General features: G+C 57.9%; 6 protein-coding genes across 6 annotated transcripts; 4 read left to right on the top strand and 2 right to left on the bottom strand.

The window, feature by feature from the left end:
* The first annotated feature begins 1,708 nt into the window (after positions 1-1,708).
* C8Q71DRAFT_451883 (uncharacterized protein) lies at positions 1,709-4,659 on the top strand. The gene is made up of 9 exons (XM_047918626.1): positions 1,709-1,717; positions 1,769-1,981; positions 2,034-2,198; positions 2,249-2,400; positions 2,451-2,499; positions 2,549-2,966; positions 3,012-3,879; positions 3,937-4,462; positions 4,519-4,659. Exons 2-8 carry the CDS (start codon positions 1,840-1,842, stop codon positions 4,375-4,377), a joined length of 2,235 nt encoding a protein of 744 aa, XP_047772502.1. The 5' UTR covers positions 1,709-1,717; positions 1,769-1,839; the 3' UTR covers positions 4,378-4,462; positions 4,519-4,659.
* Positions 4,660-5,080: 421 nt separating this feature from the next.
* C8Q71DRAFT_718897 (DHH phosphoesterase) lies at positions 5,081-6,718 on the top strand (the record flags this gene model as incomplete). Its single annotated transcript, XM_047921260.1, has 6 exons — positions 5,081-5,184; positions 5,251-5,861; positions 5,925-6,133; positions 6,200-6,354; positions 6,412-6,587; positions 6,648-6,718. The coding sequence occupies 6 exons, from the start codon at positions 5,081-5,083 to the stop codon at positions 6,716-6,718; spliced, it is 1,326 nt and encodes a 441-aa protein (XP_047772501.1).
* Positions 6,719-7,757: 1,039 nt separating this feature from the next.
* C8Q71DRAFT_682217 (uncharacterized protein) lies at positions 7,758-8,135 on the top strand (the record flags this gene model as incomplete). Its single annotated transcript, XM_047919762.1, has 3 exons — positions 7,758-7,874; positions 7,927-7,977; positions 8,040-8,135. Coding segments are annotated over 3 exons (264 nt in total), but the record flags the coding sequence as incomplete, so codon positions are not given.
* Positions 8,136-11,749: 3,614 nt separating this feature from the next.
* Positions 11,750-12,990, top strand: C8Q71DRAFT_718834 (RabGAP/TBC; the record flags this gene model as incomplete). Its single annotated transcript, XM_047921257.1, has 3 exons — positions 11,750-12,519; positions 12,568-12,641; positions 12,695-12,990. The coding sequence occupies 3 exons, from the start codon at positions 11,750-11,752 to the stop codon at positions 12,988-12,990; spliced, it is 1,140 nt and encodes a 379-aa protein (XP_047772499.1).
* A 744-nt stretch (positions 12,991-13,734) lies between these two features.
* C8Q71DRAFT_684773 (uncharacterized protein) lies at positions 13,735-14,535 on the bottom strand (the record flags this gene model as incomplete). The annotated part of the gene is made up of 1 exon (XM_047919795.1): positions 13,735-14,535. A coding segment is annotated over one exon (801 nt), but the record flags the coding sequence as incomplete, so codon positions are not given.
* Positions 14,536-14,571: 36 nt separating this feature from the next.
* Positions 14,572-16,305, bottom strand: C8Q71DRAFT_891689 (uncharacterized protein; the record flags this gene model as incomplete). Its single annotated transcript, XM_047928670.1, has 5 exons — positions 14,572-15,085; positions 15,131-15,546; positions 15,613-15,830; positions 15,923-16,051; positions 16,110-16,305. Coding segments are annotated over 5 exons (1,473 nt in total), but the record flags the coding sequence as incomplete, so codon positions are not given.
* Between the last annotated feature and the right edge of the window lie 372 nt (positions 16,306-16,677).

Raw genomic sequence — 16,677 nt, 5'->3', positions numbered from 1 at the left:
CTCCCACAATGCCCAGTCATCCAAGCATGGCACCCCCCAAGCCGCGTACATAATATCCCTCAACTGCGTTGTTGGGACCGCTTCCTCGTGGGCTCTCCTCGCTAGCCACTTGCGCGTGTGCTACTCGTACGCAATGCTGCAGGCCATGCTGAGAAAGGTCAGGCCGATGGGTACGCCGCGCGCGGGCCCGCAAGGCCGATCGTGACGTTGTCGGCATAGAACCCCGTGGGGACTAGGGGATTGAGTGTGGTGCGTAACGGGAGTAATAGACGGGCTCGCAAGAGGACTTGCTGGTTAGCCAGTGCAAGCATCGAAGTTGGCCCGACAGAAAGTGCGTGCCAGTGGAGAGCGACGTACCTGCAGGGACGGTCGTGAACCCGGGCGCTGCGAGGTCATACAGCCCTGAATCCGTTCGGCCGTCTCATCGCACAGTCGTGTGCGAGCGCCGCGGAGTAAGTCGCATTCACCCTCGTCGGTACTTCCGAGGGAGTCGGGCCAGTGTGATCGTGAGTCATGGTAAGCACTGGACGCGGCGCACGCTATCTAGGCCGAGAACTCGAAGCGTGCATGGATTGGTCGTGTATCGCGTTGTCGAGCGTCGAGCGTGATGGCCCCGGCGAGCGACCGCACCCCCGATCCGGAAGGGTCGGAGAGCAGCCATGCACCCAGCTGGATCTACAGCACCATCCACTCATCAGCACTCAGAGTCAGAACACTGCGCCCGCGCACCTTGACAGCATGACCATCTCTCGTTCCACAGCGCAATCGCCTCCGCACGGCAAGTCAGCAGGGTCCACCCCCGTCACACCATGCCATCCAGTGCTTGCTCGGATACATCATTCACATCCGGGTCGTTCCCCGTAACTTAATTGAGTCGGTGAGAACGACAGCACGGGGCACGCCGATGCGCTTCCCCGCGCCCATTGCTGTGGAGAGCGAGGGTGCTGTAGAGTCGGGCGCGGGCGTCGGCTGCGCGAGCGTGCAAGATGCCGTTCGAGTCTGGGCGCGCGACGACGGAGAGCCCAACGGCGGCGATGGCAGGAGGAGGTAGCCACCGTCGAACGGCGCCAGGTCACGAGATCACAGCCGACTCCTGAGGCCTGAGTCCTTGCGCCACCACGAATTCGAACAGTCTGCAGCCACACCAACGGTGTTGGATGAACGAGCCATCGCAGCCTCACGGAATAAACCGTCTCGGGTCAGATATTCAAGACAAACCTCCGAAAAGATCGCGCCAGCCCCTCGAATCACCGCACTCCGAGCCCATGTTCGCGGGCCTTGACGAAGATTCACCGCCTACTGGCACAGAGCCCGCACGCCCAGGAACGTCTTCACGCTTCACCTTATCTGAACTTGCCGAGTGGAATGACGACTTGCAGGAATATAAAGGACTTGCCGCGCGGAAACCACATATCTTCCTGGCGTTTGTCATCAACACCGTCAATGAGAAGAGACCCGGGGCACTCAACAAGCATTTCTCAGCGGCTGAGGATGCCAAGGATCTCCTGGCCAGTGATCCCGGGCTCAGAGAACTATTACGATCTGCGAGCGTGAGTGGAGACTTCAAGCCTGTCATCAATGCGGGTCAGTGTGCTGCCTACTGCCGTCTAAGCTACACGGTGATGTGATCATGCAGACGTGCTCCTGCCGCGAGCACCGAATCCCCGGCAAGAACCAGAACATTATAGCAACTTTTCAAGCAAAGCTTCGAAAGGAGGTGTGTACGAATCTCCGTAGAAAGTATTGTACGCTCATCGCAACTTCCTAGCGGCTGTCGGGTCTTGGCGGCAGGAGTTTCGAGGCACCAGTGATGCGTTACACGCCGTTATTCGGCGCTATATGCAACAGAAGACACCAGAGCCATACGCCCGCTATGCTGCTTACACTCAGTCCTCGGGTACCGGAAAATCACGAATGAACGACGAGCTTGCCAAGAAGATTATCTACATTCCAGTTAGCCTAGCGGCGGATAACAGTGATAGTACGTGGCCTGCATGGTACGATAGTATGCAATCATTGAATGTTTGCAACAGCGTTTCCTCCGCCAGACGTTGAAGCTGGTGATTGGTTCGCATTTCATGCAAGCACGCGGGAGCGCTACGAGCACAGAATGCAAGCTTTTGTCTGTTCTCTTCTTAAAAATGCTCTAGACCGCCTGAAACGTATTGAGGAAGAATGGCAGCGGGCGGGGTATCACGGTATGTCCCGCTCTGGATCTCTGTCAGTGAGGTTGACAATGTGCGTCAAGTACCAGCGGTGACTGGCACTCGGGAGGTTCACGAGCGCATGTCGCTGTTGGCGAGTGAATTCAGGAAGAAGATGGGCGATGGCATGGAGTTTGGTCAGCACGGCGAGTATCGAGCGGCATTCTATCAGTCGGTGATTGAAGGTTCCAGAAATGTGAGTATGCATTCTTTCGTTGTTACATACGCTACATGTATGTGGCCCAGTTTGTGCCGACGAACGTGCAATCAAAAACCAAGAAGGACAGTCCGATACGTTGGTGTAATCTACCTGTGGCTTGTGCCGAGTACTGACAGGAGTTTAGTGGGTCAAAATAACAAGACAGTCAAAACCAGCGCCGAGGAGTTAACTATGGATCCGTGGAAGAAGGCGCGCACCGACGAACCACTTGTCATCCTGTGCTTTGACGAGGCTCACATGCTCACCATGTCTGTGGCCGGTGAATACGACTGGACACGATTCTCAGAGCTACGGCGCGTCCTCCGCATGATCGTAGGTTGGCCAATCTTCACTCTCTTCCTTTCTACAGTCGGCGAACTGGAACAATTCGTCCCGCTTCCTCAGCAAGAGACGTCGAGTCGACTCGCCATCAGAGAGCTGGGCCTGTTCGCACCCATCGTCCTCACCCCGTTTGATATCTTGGCCGAGCGCATATCAAAGTCAAACTGGACCCTGCAACGGGTTGCCTCCACACATCACATGACACATTTAGGCCGCCCCTTGTGAGTGAAAGCACGTACGGGTTATGGTCATACTGACTGTTGTAGGTTTGCCGCGATGTACGACGCCGGCGATGCGGACTTCCAGCAAAACATCGTTAAATTTGCGGGCACCAAGTTGTTGCACTCGAAGACACATCCGTCATCCCTCACAGCAATGCAGTCGCTGGCCTGCATGGGCGTACGGATCCCAATCCACTTCCATCCCACCGTTCCTCCCGATATGGTGAAAGAACGAATCCTAGTAGGTCAGCATCTACGCCTGCTGCTGTATGCCGGCCTTGGGTTCACCAGTATGATCACCACCTGTGCGTCCGAGCCGCTGCTCGCAGAGGTTGCGTATCGGGTCCTAGGTACAAGACGGTGGTCAGCAGGCGAGGCGGTCATGATCGCTCCTAGTGAACGCGGAGCACAAAAGTTCTCGCCGCCGTTACAGGCAGTCTCGGAACATCTCAAGCATTCTTACCTGGATCTGGGCACGCGTGGAGAAACGGTCGCCGCTGTTTTACTGCTCGACGCTCGCGATCGTGCGACGACGTTTCCCCTCGCCCCTAACGAGTTACCACCCGGGACGGACACTGGCGGCGACAAGACGCTTAGATACGATGGAGCTCGGGAACGCCGGATCGTGACCGTGTCGCAGTTCTTGAAGGCGCTCCTAGCAAAACCTTGCCACGACATCACTCCACTCGAGTACCATCATGTCCAGCATGCCGAAGTACGACTGGAATTTGCATTCAAGGACTGTTTCGTCTACTTCAACCACTTCATCAAGGCCACCAGCTTCGAGGTGGTGAATCAGGCGTACCTCAGGCTGGCCATCTCTCGCGGTGCGGCGTTGATCTGCGCAGACAATCAGGCCGGTGTCGACATCATCATCCCGTGTCTGTTCGGAACCCAGCTGGTCTCAGAGAAGGTGACCGCTATCATGGTGCAGGTGAAGAACGACAGGCGGTTCACGACGAAGCTGCAGCGCCACCTGTTTACGGCCATGAACCCGTACACGTGCGGTATCTTCGCCAAAGATGTCAAGGATCCACCGCCGGTCCTACGCATGGTGTTTGCGCTCGCGTCATCTGGGTCAGCTGTAACAAGTCCATCGCGAAGGCAGCGTACGTCTCCGGGGCGCCATGAAGCATCAGCCAAATTCACCGCGTACGATATTTGGTGCGCTGGGGCGGGCGCATCGACGTTCGGAGTTGTTCAGGAGGGCGAACAGGAGGTGATTGACAACATCCTCAAAACGTTGCGTAGGCCGCGCGAGGCGGAGAGGATGTACAAGGACGATGAACCAGTCAGTGCTGTCCGGGCGATGCAACCTCTGTCGTCGACAGACCGCAGCCACTTCGAGCGGTGGGCTGAGATCGAGGAAGGCATCGGGGAGGAGTGTGAACTCTTGGAAGCGGACGAGTAAGCCGGAGGCTGTGCATGTACTACTGTACGAGGTCCCTGAGGAGAACGCAGAGTTGGTCAACTGTATAAGGACCATAGATGATAGTGTATGCCGATATCTGTAGCTACGGAGAAACCAGAGGCTCACGGATTGGACACTTAGATGAAGGTCCACGTAGATTTTACAGTCCTGGAGCGGATCGAAGATAGCCTGTCACATCGAGTATAATGCTCGTCGCCCGTTCCCGTATGACGATGCAACACGTTAGCATGCACGCAGACCCATTGAGGATCGACGAGCAACTGCTTACCGAGCCTTTTCCAGCGACCACGCTTCCGGGACATTACTGATCAACAGCGGGGCTTATCGTCCAGTGCCCGTGAACCTGCTTTCCACGTAAGGTACAATAGGCAAGCTCACGTACACGATCAGATATACCCGTCCGTACGTCCCAAATCAACGGTGGTAAGTGCAAACCCCGTCCAGACGACTCGGAGGCCGTGACGTTCCTCACCAGCACGGCAATCGTATGCACGTGAGTGCGGCTGACGAGGCTGACGGTTCGTGCGCACATATAGAGTTGTCCGTCGACGGCCGCTCGTGCATGCTCCGAGCCCTTCGTCGTCCGACGTGTTCTGGAAGGGAAATCACTACATACCTTCGTCGACGGAACACCCGACAACGTAGTGCGCCTACGAGTCACCACCTGCCGACACGTCCAGCGATGCGTTCACCAACCCCTGCATCAGACTCGAGCGACGCCGAGAGTGGCGACTGGCCCGCGTACAAGCAAGCCATGTCCGCCGCTAGCGCCTTCATCCAAGAATGGTACGCCCACACGCTCTTCCTTCCATCGCGCGCCACTGCTAAGCACCCCGCCCCGCCCCGCCGCAGCGCCTCCGCCCGCCGCCCGACCCTCCTCCTCCCCGACAAAGACGCCGACGGCCTCTGCGCCGGCCTCATCCTCCACTACACCCTCTCCGCGCTCGGCCTCCCGCCTGCGCTCATCTCGACCCACTTCGTCGGGAAGGGCTCGAACGTGCACGCACCCACGGAGCGTGTACGCATCCAGGCGATCGTGCCCCGCCCGGCGTACATCATCGTCGCGGACCAGGGGAGCCGTGCAGGGCCTGCGATACTTCCTGGTGAGGACGAGGGCGACGGGAGGCAGGAGGGAGAGGTAAGGACGTTGATCGTGGATCACCACCTAGCGGATGGCTTCCCCGTTGGCGCGATTGTCCTCTCCGCGGCGAAGCACCAGCCCGTCGCGACGTCCTCGACACTTGCGTACCTCCTTTGCGAGCCGCTCGTGCGCAGGGCATCGCCGGAAGTGCGCGCGCGCATGGAGTGGCTCTGCGTCCTGGGAACGATGGGCGACCTCGGCGTCGCCCACAAGTGGGAGCGGCCTTGGCCGGATATGAGTGCCTGTATGAAGAGGTGGACGAAGAAGGTGCTCGGGGAGGCTGTGGCGTTGGTCAATGCGCGCGAGTATCTTCGATCTTTGAGTCACCGGGTAGTGCAGGGTACTGACTGGATCGCGCGTGTAGCCCGGAGGACAGCGGAGTAAGACGTTCACACTGCGTGGTCTGCCCTCCTGGCGAACGACCCCGCCCAGATCGTCTCTGCTGCGTCGGGCAACAAGCATGTTCAGAGACTCCACAAAGCCCGCCGTGAGATCCGCGCGGAGACCGAGCGGTGTGGGCATACGGCACCCACGTTCTCTGGGGATGGCCGCGTCGCTCTGGTGCGGATCCGGAGCGAGGCACAGGTGCATCCAGTGAGTCGGTCTGGTAGATTAGCGTACGATAATATCGGCACTTCGTACTGACCCCTTGGTGCACAGCTGATCGCGACCCGCTGGGCGTCGACACTCAAGTCGGCCCGCCTGCAGATCGTCATCTGCGCCAACGATGGGTACCTCCCTGGTGCTGAGATGACCAACTTCGCCTGTCGGATCGCGCGTTGCGCCATACCCTCGTCCAAGTCCAAAGGCGCCCCGTCGTCGGCCAAGCGCGAGTCCACTGCGAGTGTCGGTGACAAGGGCGAAGCCGGGAGCGAGATCAACATCCCGGACATCCTGCGAGAGTACGCGGTACGTATTCCGGGCTTGAGGGAGAGCATGGGCGAGGACTTTGCGCGCGGACATGCGCAGGCGAGTGGGGGCATCGTGAAGAGTGAGGACTTTGAACGGTTGTGGCAGGTTATGCGGGACGCACCTGCGGATGGATCGGGTGAGTTCTGCGTTGTCGTAGGCAGGCGGGACCTGGGCTGATGTTGCATTGGTGTGTTAGGACCGCCCAGGAAGAAGAGAAAGGTTGAAGCGACGCAGAAGAATACGTTGGAGGGCTGGATCAAGAAATGAGGACTGCACATCGAGAATTGCTCTGCATGGACCCTGTGCATTTGTGAGATTATGTACCTGCGATTTGTGATATTGCTCGCCGTGAAATCATGACGGCGCTGTCGTGCATTGACTCTGCAACCATACTAGACCTGTTAGCTGTCAGGGCGAGTGCACTCTGCGCTTGTAGTAGTTTCTCGACCTCCCTGGTCGATTCGACCAGAAACGCTGCGCGAAGACTGACATCCTCTGGTAGCAGGGTTTCCAGAGAGGCCGTACCGGTATTCGCCCTTAATCTACCGGTTACCGGTAATTAGTGAGCGGGTGTTGGCTGGACGCGAAATATTCACATCGTTCGTAGTCTGCCAACCCTTTAACAGTCTTGACGACCGGGAATGTGGTGCTGTGAAATGGTCTAAGCAGTATGTTCATGCGCGAGTAACACCGTACCTCGAGATATTGCGTCGATGTTGAGTACGGGGATGCATGTGCTTGCGGCCGCTCGACCGCACGCGGAGTACGTTGCCCGAGAACGATAAGTTAGTGCGCAACAGATTGCATAAAAGTGGTCTTACCGAAGCGACGTCCCTGTACATCCACTGTCACTGTGCTGCCAGCGGCCAGCACGAGGCCTCTGCTGACAGCTTCTGATATGTTTTGGCTATGTTCGAGGACAAGACATGGCCAGCGTCCGCGAGCGCCGAAGGATGCTTACATAATGGCGCGCCTCGGTAGCGGGATGGAAATTGCAAGACTCTTGAAGAGAGTCGGACTTGTGCTCGCTGTCCGCCTCGTTGCGCACGCTGGCAGACACAACGACCTCCCGCTCCCCGACGTCGTCTTTGGTGTCCCCAACACCGCCTCCGCTCCTTTGCCTCCGCTGTCCCTGCCTCCCTGATCGTGCCTGCCGCCGTCGTGCCTCGCGCAGCGTTCGTCCGCCCTATTACTAGCCGCCCGCAACTGTCGACTGCACTTCGCTCTCACTCAACTGAACAGATTTGACTCGACTTGTTCCTCATTCGCGCCTTGATCTGTGTGTTGTGTATGGCTCGCCGCTGATATGGACGCAACTGAGCTCGGTCGCTGGTCGCGATTTGCTGGCAAGGGCGGCATTGGGAAATGCACTGCGCTCCAGGATTATGTCGCTGAGGAACCCGAGGATCTCATGTTCATGAAGGTATGGTGTCCATCTTGCCTCGACGGAAAGCTGTCTGACCTGGGCCATGCAGGACGACGAGATCACCGTGCTCATGCAGCTGGGGGAAGAGGATCTCTTCCTGGTGAGTCGTCGCGTGTCCTCTGCCTCATTCATCCTACGATGCTCACTATTGCCGCCTCACAGGGCTATTGCGAAGGCGTTATAGGCCGTTTCCGCACCTCCTTCGTCCGCTTCCACGGACGGCTCAAGAAACCCGTCATGGCCAAGCGCTCTTCCTCCGGCCACTCCATCTCCCCTTCCCTCCGCTCGCGCTCACACTCCCAGAGCCGCCCCTCCTCCTCCCAGAGCGCAGTCACCCTTGCCGCTCGCGACGTCGTCTCCCCGCCCATCCCCTTCCAGGGCTCCCCGGCCACCTCGCGCGCGAGCAGCCCCGGGATGAGCCGCAGCGTCAGCGGCTCGAGCAGCGTCGTGGCTGAGATGAGCAGTATGGGGTCTATGGGCAGTGTGAGTAAATTTAGGCAATCCAGCTCGATGAGTTCTATGCGTGCGCCGTCGCCGCTGAGCAAGGTGCGTTCTACCGAGGAGGGCCCGCACTACCCAGAGCGATCGACGAGCTATTCCTCCTCAAGATCGGCGACGCTCGAGACGGTTCCCCCTGCTACACCCGCTACTGGGTCTCCGGACGAGGAGGAGTACACTGTGCGGATAGCCGTCGACTCGCGCGACCACCCCGAGCAGCTCTCGCCTGTCATCAGAGAGTCCGTGCTGTTTGTAGACGATGAAGAGGGTACCGGGCACGCACTCATGCCTGGTCCAATGACGAGTCCCCTCAACATACGCAAGTCGCCGTCTGCGTCCTCGCCCCAGCCGCCACCCTCTCCCGTGCGCTCAGACATCAGCTCAGAAATCAGCCCGCGATCGTTCTCGTTCGGCGTGGACGACACGGAGGACAGCAGTCGTCTCTCACTAGACATGTCCGCCGGCGTGGAAGGCATCGGTCTATCCCTACTACAGGGCTTCATAAGCGGAGGCGCAAACGGCGATGACGACGCATCCATCCTTAGCAGCCGCAGCGGAGCGAACACGCCAAACCGCGGCGCAAGCGACCGTCGCCACTCCTTCGCCTCTACCGTGAACATGGACGGCCGCCTCGCCGATAGCCCCCGCTCCGCCACCCAGTCCCTCTCGCACTACTCCCGCTCGCCCTCCCCCGCGCCCTCCATCCAGCCGCTCTCCCCGCTCGAGCCACCTCACGAGCTTGACCCGCCGAACCCGCCGTACGCGCGCGACTCCCAGCGCTCCTCGGTGCAGTCCCTCAAGTCCACGCGCTCGCTCCAGTCTCTCCGGCCGTCGCTCGCCGGTTCGGAGAACAGCGGCGGCTCGGGGTCCGGCTGGGAAGGCGACATATACGATGATTACCGCTATTCACGCTTCTCGATGGCGAGCAAGATGTCGAGGTTCTCTCAGGGGTCGATCAAGCCTATGGATATACCGCCAATGCCGAGTGACCATCCCATGTCGAAGCTGAACGTTGAGAGTAGGTTGAGGGTGTCGGAAGACTTGAATGTGGATGAGGAAGTGGCACAGCCGCCAGCTGCGGTAGTGGTCAGCTCGGAGAGTGGGACGATCACGACAGAGTTGTCAACGGAGGAGGCGTCCGAACGGGGGAACACAACGATTAAGGACAAGGACCGCCCGTCGCCACTGTCCTTCATGGGTAAAGATGGTGGACCCAACTCTCTGCGACACAGCAATGCGAGTGCAGGACAAGTGGCCTCGCCCCTTCTGCACGGGTCATTTGGCTCGCCGACGCAGAGCGTGACACCGAAAACACCGGGTTCCCCGAACACACCGGCGTCCATAGACTCGTTTGTATCGCCTCCACCGGGATCTCCTCAGCAGCAGGTTCTCAGCGGGTTATCGCCTCCGCGAGACATGGACATGCGAAGAGCGTCCGGGCAAGCCATCGTAGTCGAAGACGACGAAGAGCCGCCCTTCGTAGTTGGCCCCTCGTCACCCACGTCTCCGCGAGACCAGGCGGCGTTTGCCTCTGCAAAAGCGCGGGAGGCCGCCGTCGAGCGCGCCATGTCGCCTCCCAACGAGCCAGCGCCTCCCCCGTATGCCATGGCCGGCCCGTCCTCCCGTCCGATGCAGATCGTCATGTCTCCACCGCCCGCCCAGGGACCGCCTCTGCTGCGCACTCGCTCGACGAACCAGCCGCCCGCGGACCCTGCCGCGCGTACTTCGCTTTTCATGCCTCATCCTCATGCACCGAAACCAGCGCAAGTACCTGCGGGTCCGATGTATGGACGCCAAGCTGCACCCTTTCCCCTTCCTCAACAGTACAATGGGCCACCGCCGGGCTCGGCTATTCATATCTTACATACCTTGCTAGGTCAACAGCAGCAGGGCAGACGGCCGGGTGGGGCGTCGACAATTTATGCCCGATTCGACAGGGATTTAGCGACCTCCATCGGGCCTGTGCCGATTTCGTTCACGCTGGAGCCACAGATGAACATTCCGGCGAACAGACCGGTCGGACCGGACATGTACAATCAAGGCCCTGGCAGCCGAGCGGGTTCGCCTGCTGCAGTCCCCTCTCGCATGGGAACGCCGCTCGATCCCTCTCCATACGATGTGGCCGCCACCATGGCCCAAGGATCAAGTCTGTCGAGATCGGCCACGGCCTCGCCAGCAGTCGGCGGACTGGGCCGTGTCGCTTCACCTGCGGTGGGCCAAAACCTGGCACGTTCTGCAACGGCGTCGCCGCGACCTATCAATTCCCCTCCACAACCCCAGGGTGAATTCGGGCGCCCAGACTCCGTCAGTAGTGGTAAGGCCATACCAAGACCCAATTTCTTCCCTAAATCCGGCACACCGCGGCCTCGCTCACGCTCGTTCTCGGGATTCGACTCACCAATCGCAGAAGTAGTTATGCCGCAAGGAAGCGAGTGAGTGTCAGTATTAGTCGTTTGTATGGGAGACTAACGCCTTGTAGTTCGAAGGATGGGTCGTCGTCGGCTCAGTTGTCGTCAGTCGCGCTCATTACCAAAAGGTCCAAATCTGCCACTGCTACACCGGTCGTCGCGTCGTCTCCCGTATCTGTGCCTTCTCCTCAAAAGGCCACGCTCTCGCATACATCCTCGGTTGTCAGAGGCGTACAAAGGCCTTCTCCTCTGTCTCTATCTCAGAACAACGTTGTCGCGGGCCCCGCAACTCCTGGGCCATTTGCAGGGCGTCCTATGCTGATCCCTGCTGCATCTTCAGCTCCGGGGTCGCCTGTCTCCAGAGGAACCTTCGATCGAAACGGAACAATCAGTCCACCCCAGCAGCGGGATGTCCCGACAGGAGGTTCGTCCGTTCGTCACCAATCGACGGCGACCCTAAAGTCTGAACATTCAGCATCTCCATCTAGCCCTCCATCGTCTACAAGGTCTCCTGCATCGCCGCGATCATCATTTCCAGTGATACGACACAGTCGGTCGTCAATCTTGCCGGGCACAAAGGCTGCATTGGGTGACCCGGCACTCCCTTCCTTGCCCCGCGCGCCGGTCGCTCCGGGGCGTCCATCTATAGAGAGCAATAACACACCACCGCGTCCATCTGTGGAGAGCAGTGTGTCGCGCCAATCGGCTGACAGCAACGGCCTGCGGCGTCCATCCCAATTATCAATGGCAATGAAAGTTTCTTCACCCTCTCCTGATGTTTCGGAATCTGCCTCTGGCGTGTCGGCGCGCGCTCCGTCGCTGCGGTCCACAGTATCCTCATCGGGCTTGCGCGTGCAGACGCCGAGCGAGCGTACGCTTTTGCAACCCAGCGAACGCAGCCCGGCATCGAGCACGTTTTCTTTTGATCCACCTGGTGAACAGAAGGTGCACGTTTCCGTCAAGGATATGGACTTTGAGTTGGTCGCTCCAGCCGTGCCGCGATCGCCGCTGGCCACGAGCAGCGCGGACTCGCTGCTCGTGCCGCCTGCCAATGCGGACGCCAAGAGCGTAATCGATGCAAGCCCCCTAAGCTTGAGGCGACCGTCAACCGACACATTCGGGGGAGACAGGGTTGCCAAGGTAACCGATGCCGCGGAGATTGAGGCGCACCGTCAACGAGAGCAGAGATGGATCGCTGCGCTGTCTTCGACGACCCCATCACAGGCACGCAAGACGAAGCGGATGCGGAAGTTGGTCCATGAGGGTGTTCCAGCGTCCGTTCGGTACCGGGTGTGGGCGCTCCTCACGGACAGCAAGGCAAAACGAATGGAGGGTTTGTACGCGCGGTTGGGCCAGAGGGAGAGAATCGCATATATCTCCAGCATCGAGCAAGATGCACAACATATTTTCCACGATCAGCCGTTGCTGGACCATTCGCTCGTGAACGTTCTCCAGGCTTACCTGACCATGGTCCCCGACGTGCAGTACACGAAGGGGCTTGCCATGGTCGCTGGCCAGCTGCTTCTACAGTCTCCTGAGGAGGATGCGTTCTGGACGTTCGTGACGATGATGGACTCGCATATTCGTCCGTACTTTTCCCCGCAGCCGGTCTTGCTAGAGATCGACTCGTCACTATTTGCGAAAGCATTGGAGAGCAACGATGCTGCGCTAGCTCAAAGGATCCTCGTGGAAATGGCGATACCCCCGATCTGCATATGCCGACCTTGGTACGCGCGGTCGTTAATTCGTTCGTGGGACCGCTGGCTGACGACAATCCTCCGAAGGTTCACTGCGCTATTTGCGGATGCCTTTCCTGCTGAATTTCTCCTGCGCGTCTGGGATATCTTTTTGTTCGAAGGTATGTCGCTAATCTGTCGCATAACATTCAGTACGGACTCACCGCATTCCCAGGGATTTCATTCCTTTTCCGCGTGGGATTAGCCATCCTTTCAAGCTGTCGCTCGTCACTCCTGCAGTGTAGAGGTCAAGAATCACTGCTTGCTGTCCTCGCGCACCCTCCGCCGCATTGTCTACCACCCACTCCGGACGCTTTCATTGACCTAGCGTTCTCCGTAAAGCTTCGAGACGAGGATATCTATAAACAGCGTAACAAGCTCGAGGCGCAGCTCAAGCGCCAGGTGCAAGCCCGTTCTCAGCTATCCGCCTCCAGAGTCTCGACGCCAACCATTTCATTGCCGCGCAGCTGAACTCTGCTCAAGGACGTGTCTTCGTGTGGATACCCGCTCGCTACCATAGACCTAAAGGTAATATACTGTCGCAGTCGTTCAATGTGCTATCATAGTGTTATTTTGCTACCGCTACAATCGCCCGCTGTTCCTCTCTCCCAAAGTATGCCATAGCATATATACATGTTCATGACCATTCACAGACGGTTTATCGTACTTGACCACCAATGCATGTAGATCGCAGTCGTCTTTCAGGAAACCATTGACTCCACCGTGTCACTCGTTCCCCGACTGTGAGCTCGTATGCCTTGGAAGGTACGGACGGGTACATTTGATCGTGTCTCCATACGTGGAGACCAGGTTGACGGGCCCTGGACGATAAACCTCGCTGTTCATGATCAAACGTTCATCAATAATTTCCCAGAAGCGTGGTAGCTGGAGGAGGCTCGGTAAGCAGTTGCTCGTCGATCCTCGATGGGTCTGCGTGCATGCTAACGCGTTGCCCGTTTGGCGGCCTTCGTCAGACGGGAACGGGCGACGAGCATTATACTCAATGTGACAGGCTATCTTCGATCCGTTCCAGGACTGTACAATCTACATGGACCCTCATCCAAGTGGTGTCTCCGTGAGCCTCTGATTTCTCCGTAGCTACAGAAATCGTACACTACCATCTATGGTCCTTGTACAATACACTTGACTGGTTCTGCGTTCCCCTCAGGGACCTCGTACAGTAGTACATGCACAGCCTCCGGCTTACTCGTCCGCTTCCAAGAGTTCACACTCCTCCCCGATGCCTTCCTCGATCTCGGCCCACCGCTCGAAGTGGCTGCGGTCTATCGACGACAGAGGTTGCATCGACCGTACAGCACTGACCGGTTCATCGTCCTTGTACATCCTCTCCGTGTCGCGCGGCCTACGCAACGTTTTGAGGATGTTGTCAATCACCTCCTGTTCGCCCTCCTGAACAACTCCGAACGTCGATGCACCCGCCCCAGCACACCAAATATCGTACGCGGTAAATTTGGCTGATGCTTCATGGCGCCGCGGAGACGTACGCTGCCTTCGCGATGGACTTGTTACAGCTGGCCCAGATGACGCGAGCGCAAACACCATGCGTAGGACCGGCGGTGGATCCTTGACATCTTTGGCGAAAATACCGCACGTGTATGGGTTCATGGCCGTAAACAGGTGGCGCTGCACCTTCGTCGTGAACCGCCTGTCGTTCTTCACCTGCACCATGATAGCGGTCACCTTCTCTGAGACCAGCTGGGTTCCGAACAGACACGGGATGATAATGTTGACACCGGCCTGATTGTCTGCGCAGATCAACGCCGCACCGCGAGAGATGGCCAGCCTGAGGTACGCCTGATTCACCACCTCGAAGCTGGTGGCCTTGATGAAGTGGTTGAAGTAGACGAAACAGTCCTTGAATGCAAATTCCAGTCGTAAGTCGGCATGCTGGACATGATGGTACTCGAGTGGAGTGATGTCGTGGCAAGGTTTTGCTAGGAGCGCCTTCAAGAACTGCGACACGGTCACGATCCGGCGTTCCCGAGCTCCGTCGTATCTAAGTGTCTTGTCGCCGCCAGTGTCCGTCCCGGGTGGTAACTCGTTAGGGTCGAGGGGAAACGTAGTCGCACGATCGCGAGCGTCGAGCAGTAAAACAGCGGCGATCGTTTCTCCACGCGTGCCCAGATCCAGGTAAGAATCCCTGAGATGTTCCGAGACTGCCTGTAACGGCGGCGAGAACCTTTGCGCTTCCCGCTCACTAGGAGCGATCATCACCGCCTCGCCTGCTGACCACCGTCTTGTACCTAGGACCCGGTACGCAGCCTCTGCGAGCAACGGCTCAGACGCACAGGTGGTTATCACACTGGTGAACCCAAGGCCGGCATACAGCAGCAGGCGTAGATGCTGAGCTACTAGGATTCGTTCTTTCACCATATCGGGAGGAACGGTGGGATGGAAGTGGATTGGGATCCGTACGCCCATGCAGGCCAGCGACTGCATTGCTGTGAGGGATGACGGATGTGTCTTCGAGTGCAACAACTTGGTGCCCGCAAATTTGATGTCTTGCTGGAAGTCCGCATCGCCGGCGTCGTACATCGCGGCAAACCTACAACAGTCAGTATGACCATAACCCGTACGTGCTTTCACTCACAAGGGACGGCCTAAATGTGCCATGTGATGTGTGGAGGCAACCCGCTGCAGGGTCCAGTTTGACTTTGATATGCGCTCGGCCAAGATATCAAACGGGGTGAGGACGATGGGTGCGAACAGGCCCAGCTCTCTGATGGCGAGTCGACCCGACGTCTCTTGCTGAGGAAGCGGGACGAATTGTTCCAATTTGCCGACTGTAGAAAGGAAGAGAGTGAAGATTGGCCAACCCACGATCATGCGGAGGACGCGCCGTAGCTCTGAGAATCGTGTCCAGTCGTATTCACCGGCCACAGACATGGTGAGCATGTGAGCCTCGTCAAAGCACAGGATGACAAGTGGCTCGTCGGGGCGCGCCTTCTTCCACGGATCCAGGAAGCGAATCAACTCCTCGGCGCTGGTTTTAACCGTCTTGTTATTCTGACCCCGCAAACTCCTGTCAGTACTCGGCACAAGCCACAGATAGATTACACCGACATATCCGACTGTCCTTCTTGACAAACTAGGCCGGATACGTGAAGCATAGCGTACATGACAACGAAAAAAATGCATACTCACATTCTTGGCACCTTCAATCACCGACTGATAGAATGCCGCTCGGTACTCGCCATGCTGACCAAACTCCATGCCATCGCTCATCTTCTTCCTGAATTCACTCGCCAACAGCGACATGCGCTCGTGAACCTCCCGAGTGCCAGTCACCGCTGGTACTTGACGCACATTGTCAGCCTCACTGACAGAGATCCAGAGCGGGACATACCGTGATACCCCGCCCGCTGCCATTCTTCCTCAATACTCTTCAGGCGGTCTAGAGCATTTTTAAGAAGAGAACAGACAAAAGCTTGCATTCTGTGCTCGTAGCGCTCCCGCGTGCTTGCATGAAATGCGAACCAATTACCAGCTTCAACGTCTGGCGGAGGAAACGCTGTTGCAAACATTCAATGATTGCATGATATCGTACCATACAGGTCACGTACTATCACTGTAATCCGCCGCTAGGTTAACTGGAATGTAGATAATCTTCTTGGCAAACTCGTCGTTCATTCGTGATTTTCCGGTACCCGAGGACTGAGCATAAGCAGCATAGCGGGCGTATGGCTCTGGTGTCTTCTGTTGCATATAGCGCCGAATAACGGCGTGTAACGCATCACTGGTGCCTCGAAACTCCTGCCGCCAAGACCCGACAGCCGCTAGGAAGTTGCGATGAGCGTACAATACTTTCTACGGAGATTCGTACACACCTCCTTTCGAAGCTTTGCTTGAAAAGCTGCTATAATGTTCTGGTTCTTGCCGGGGATTCGGTGCTCGCGGCAGGAGCACGTCTGCATGATCACATCACCGTGTAGCTTAGACGGCTGCTAACGGCAGTAGGCAGCACACTGACCCGCATTGATGACAGGCTTGAAGTCTCCACTCACGCTCGCAGATCGTAATAGTTCTCTGAGCTCGGGATCACTGGCCAGGAGATCCATGGAATTTTCAGCCGCTACGAAATGCTTGTTGAGTGCCCCGGGTCTCTTGTCATTGACGGTGTTGATGACAAACGCCAGG

The sequence above is a fragment of the Rhodofomes roseus genome, assembly GCF_022264815.1.
Source record: "Rhodofomes roseus strain CIRM-BRFM 1785 chromosome Unknown C8Q71scaffold_45, whole genome shotgun sequence".
Classification (NCBI taxonomy): domain Eukaryota; kingdom Fungi; phylum Basidiomycota; class Agaricomycetes; order Polyporales; family Fomitopsidaceae; genus Rhodofomes; species Rhodofomes roseus.
Note: the sequence above shows the minus strand (reverse complement) of the source record. Positions and strands in the feature narration are given on the sequence as shown.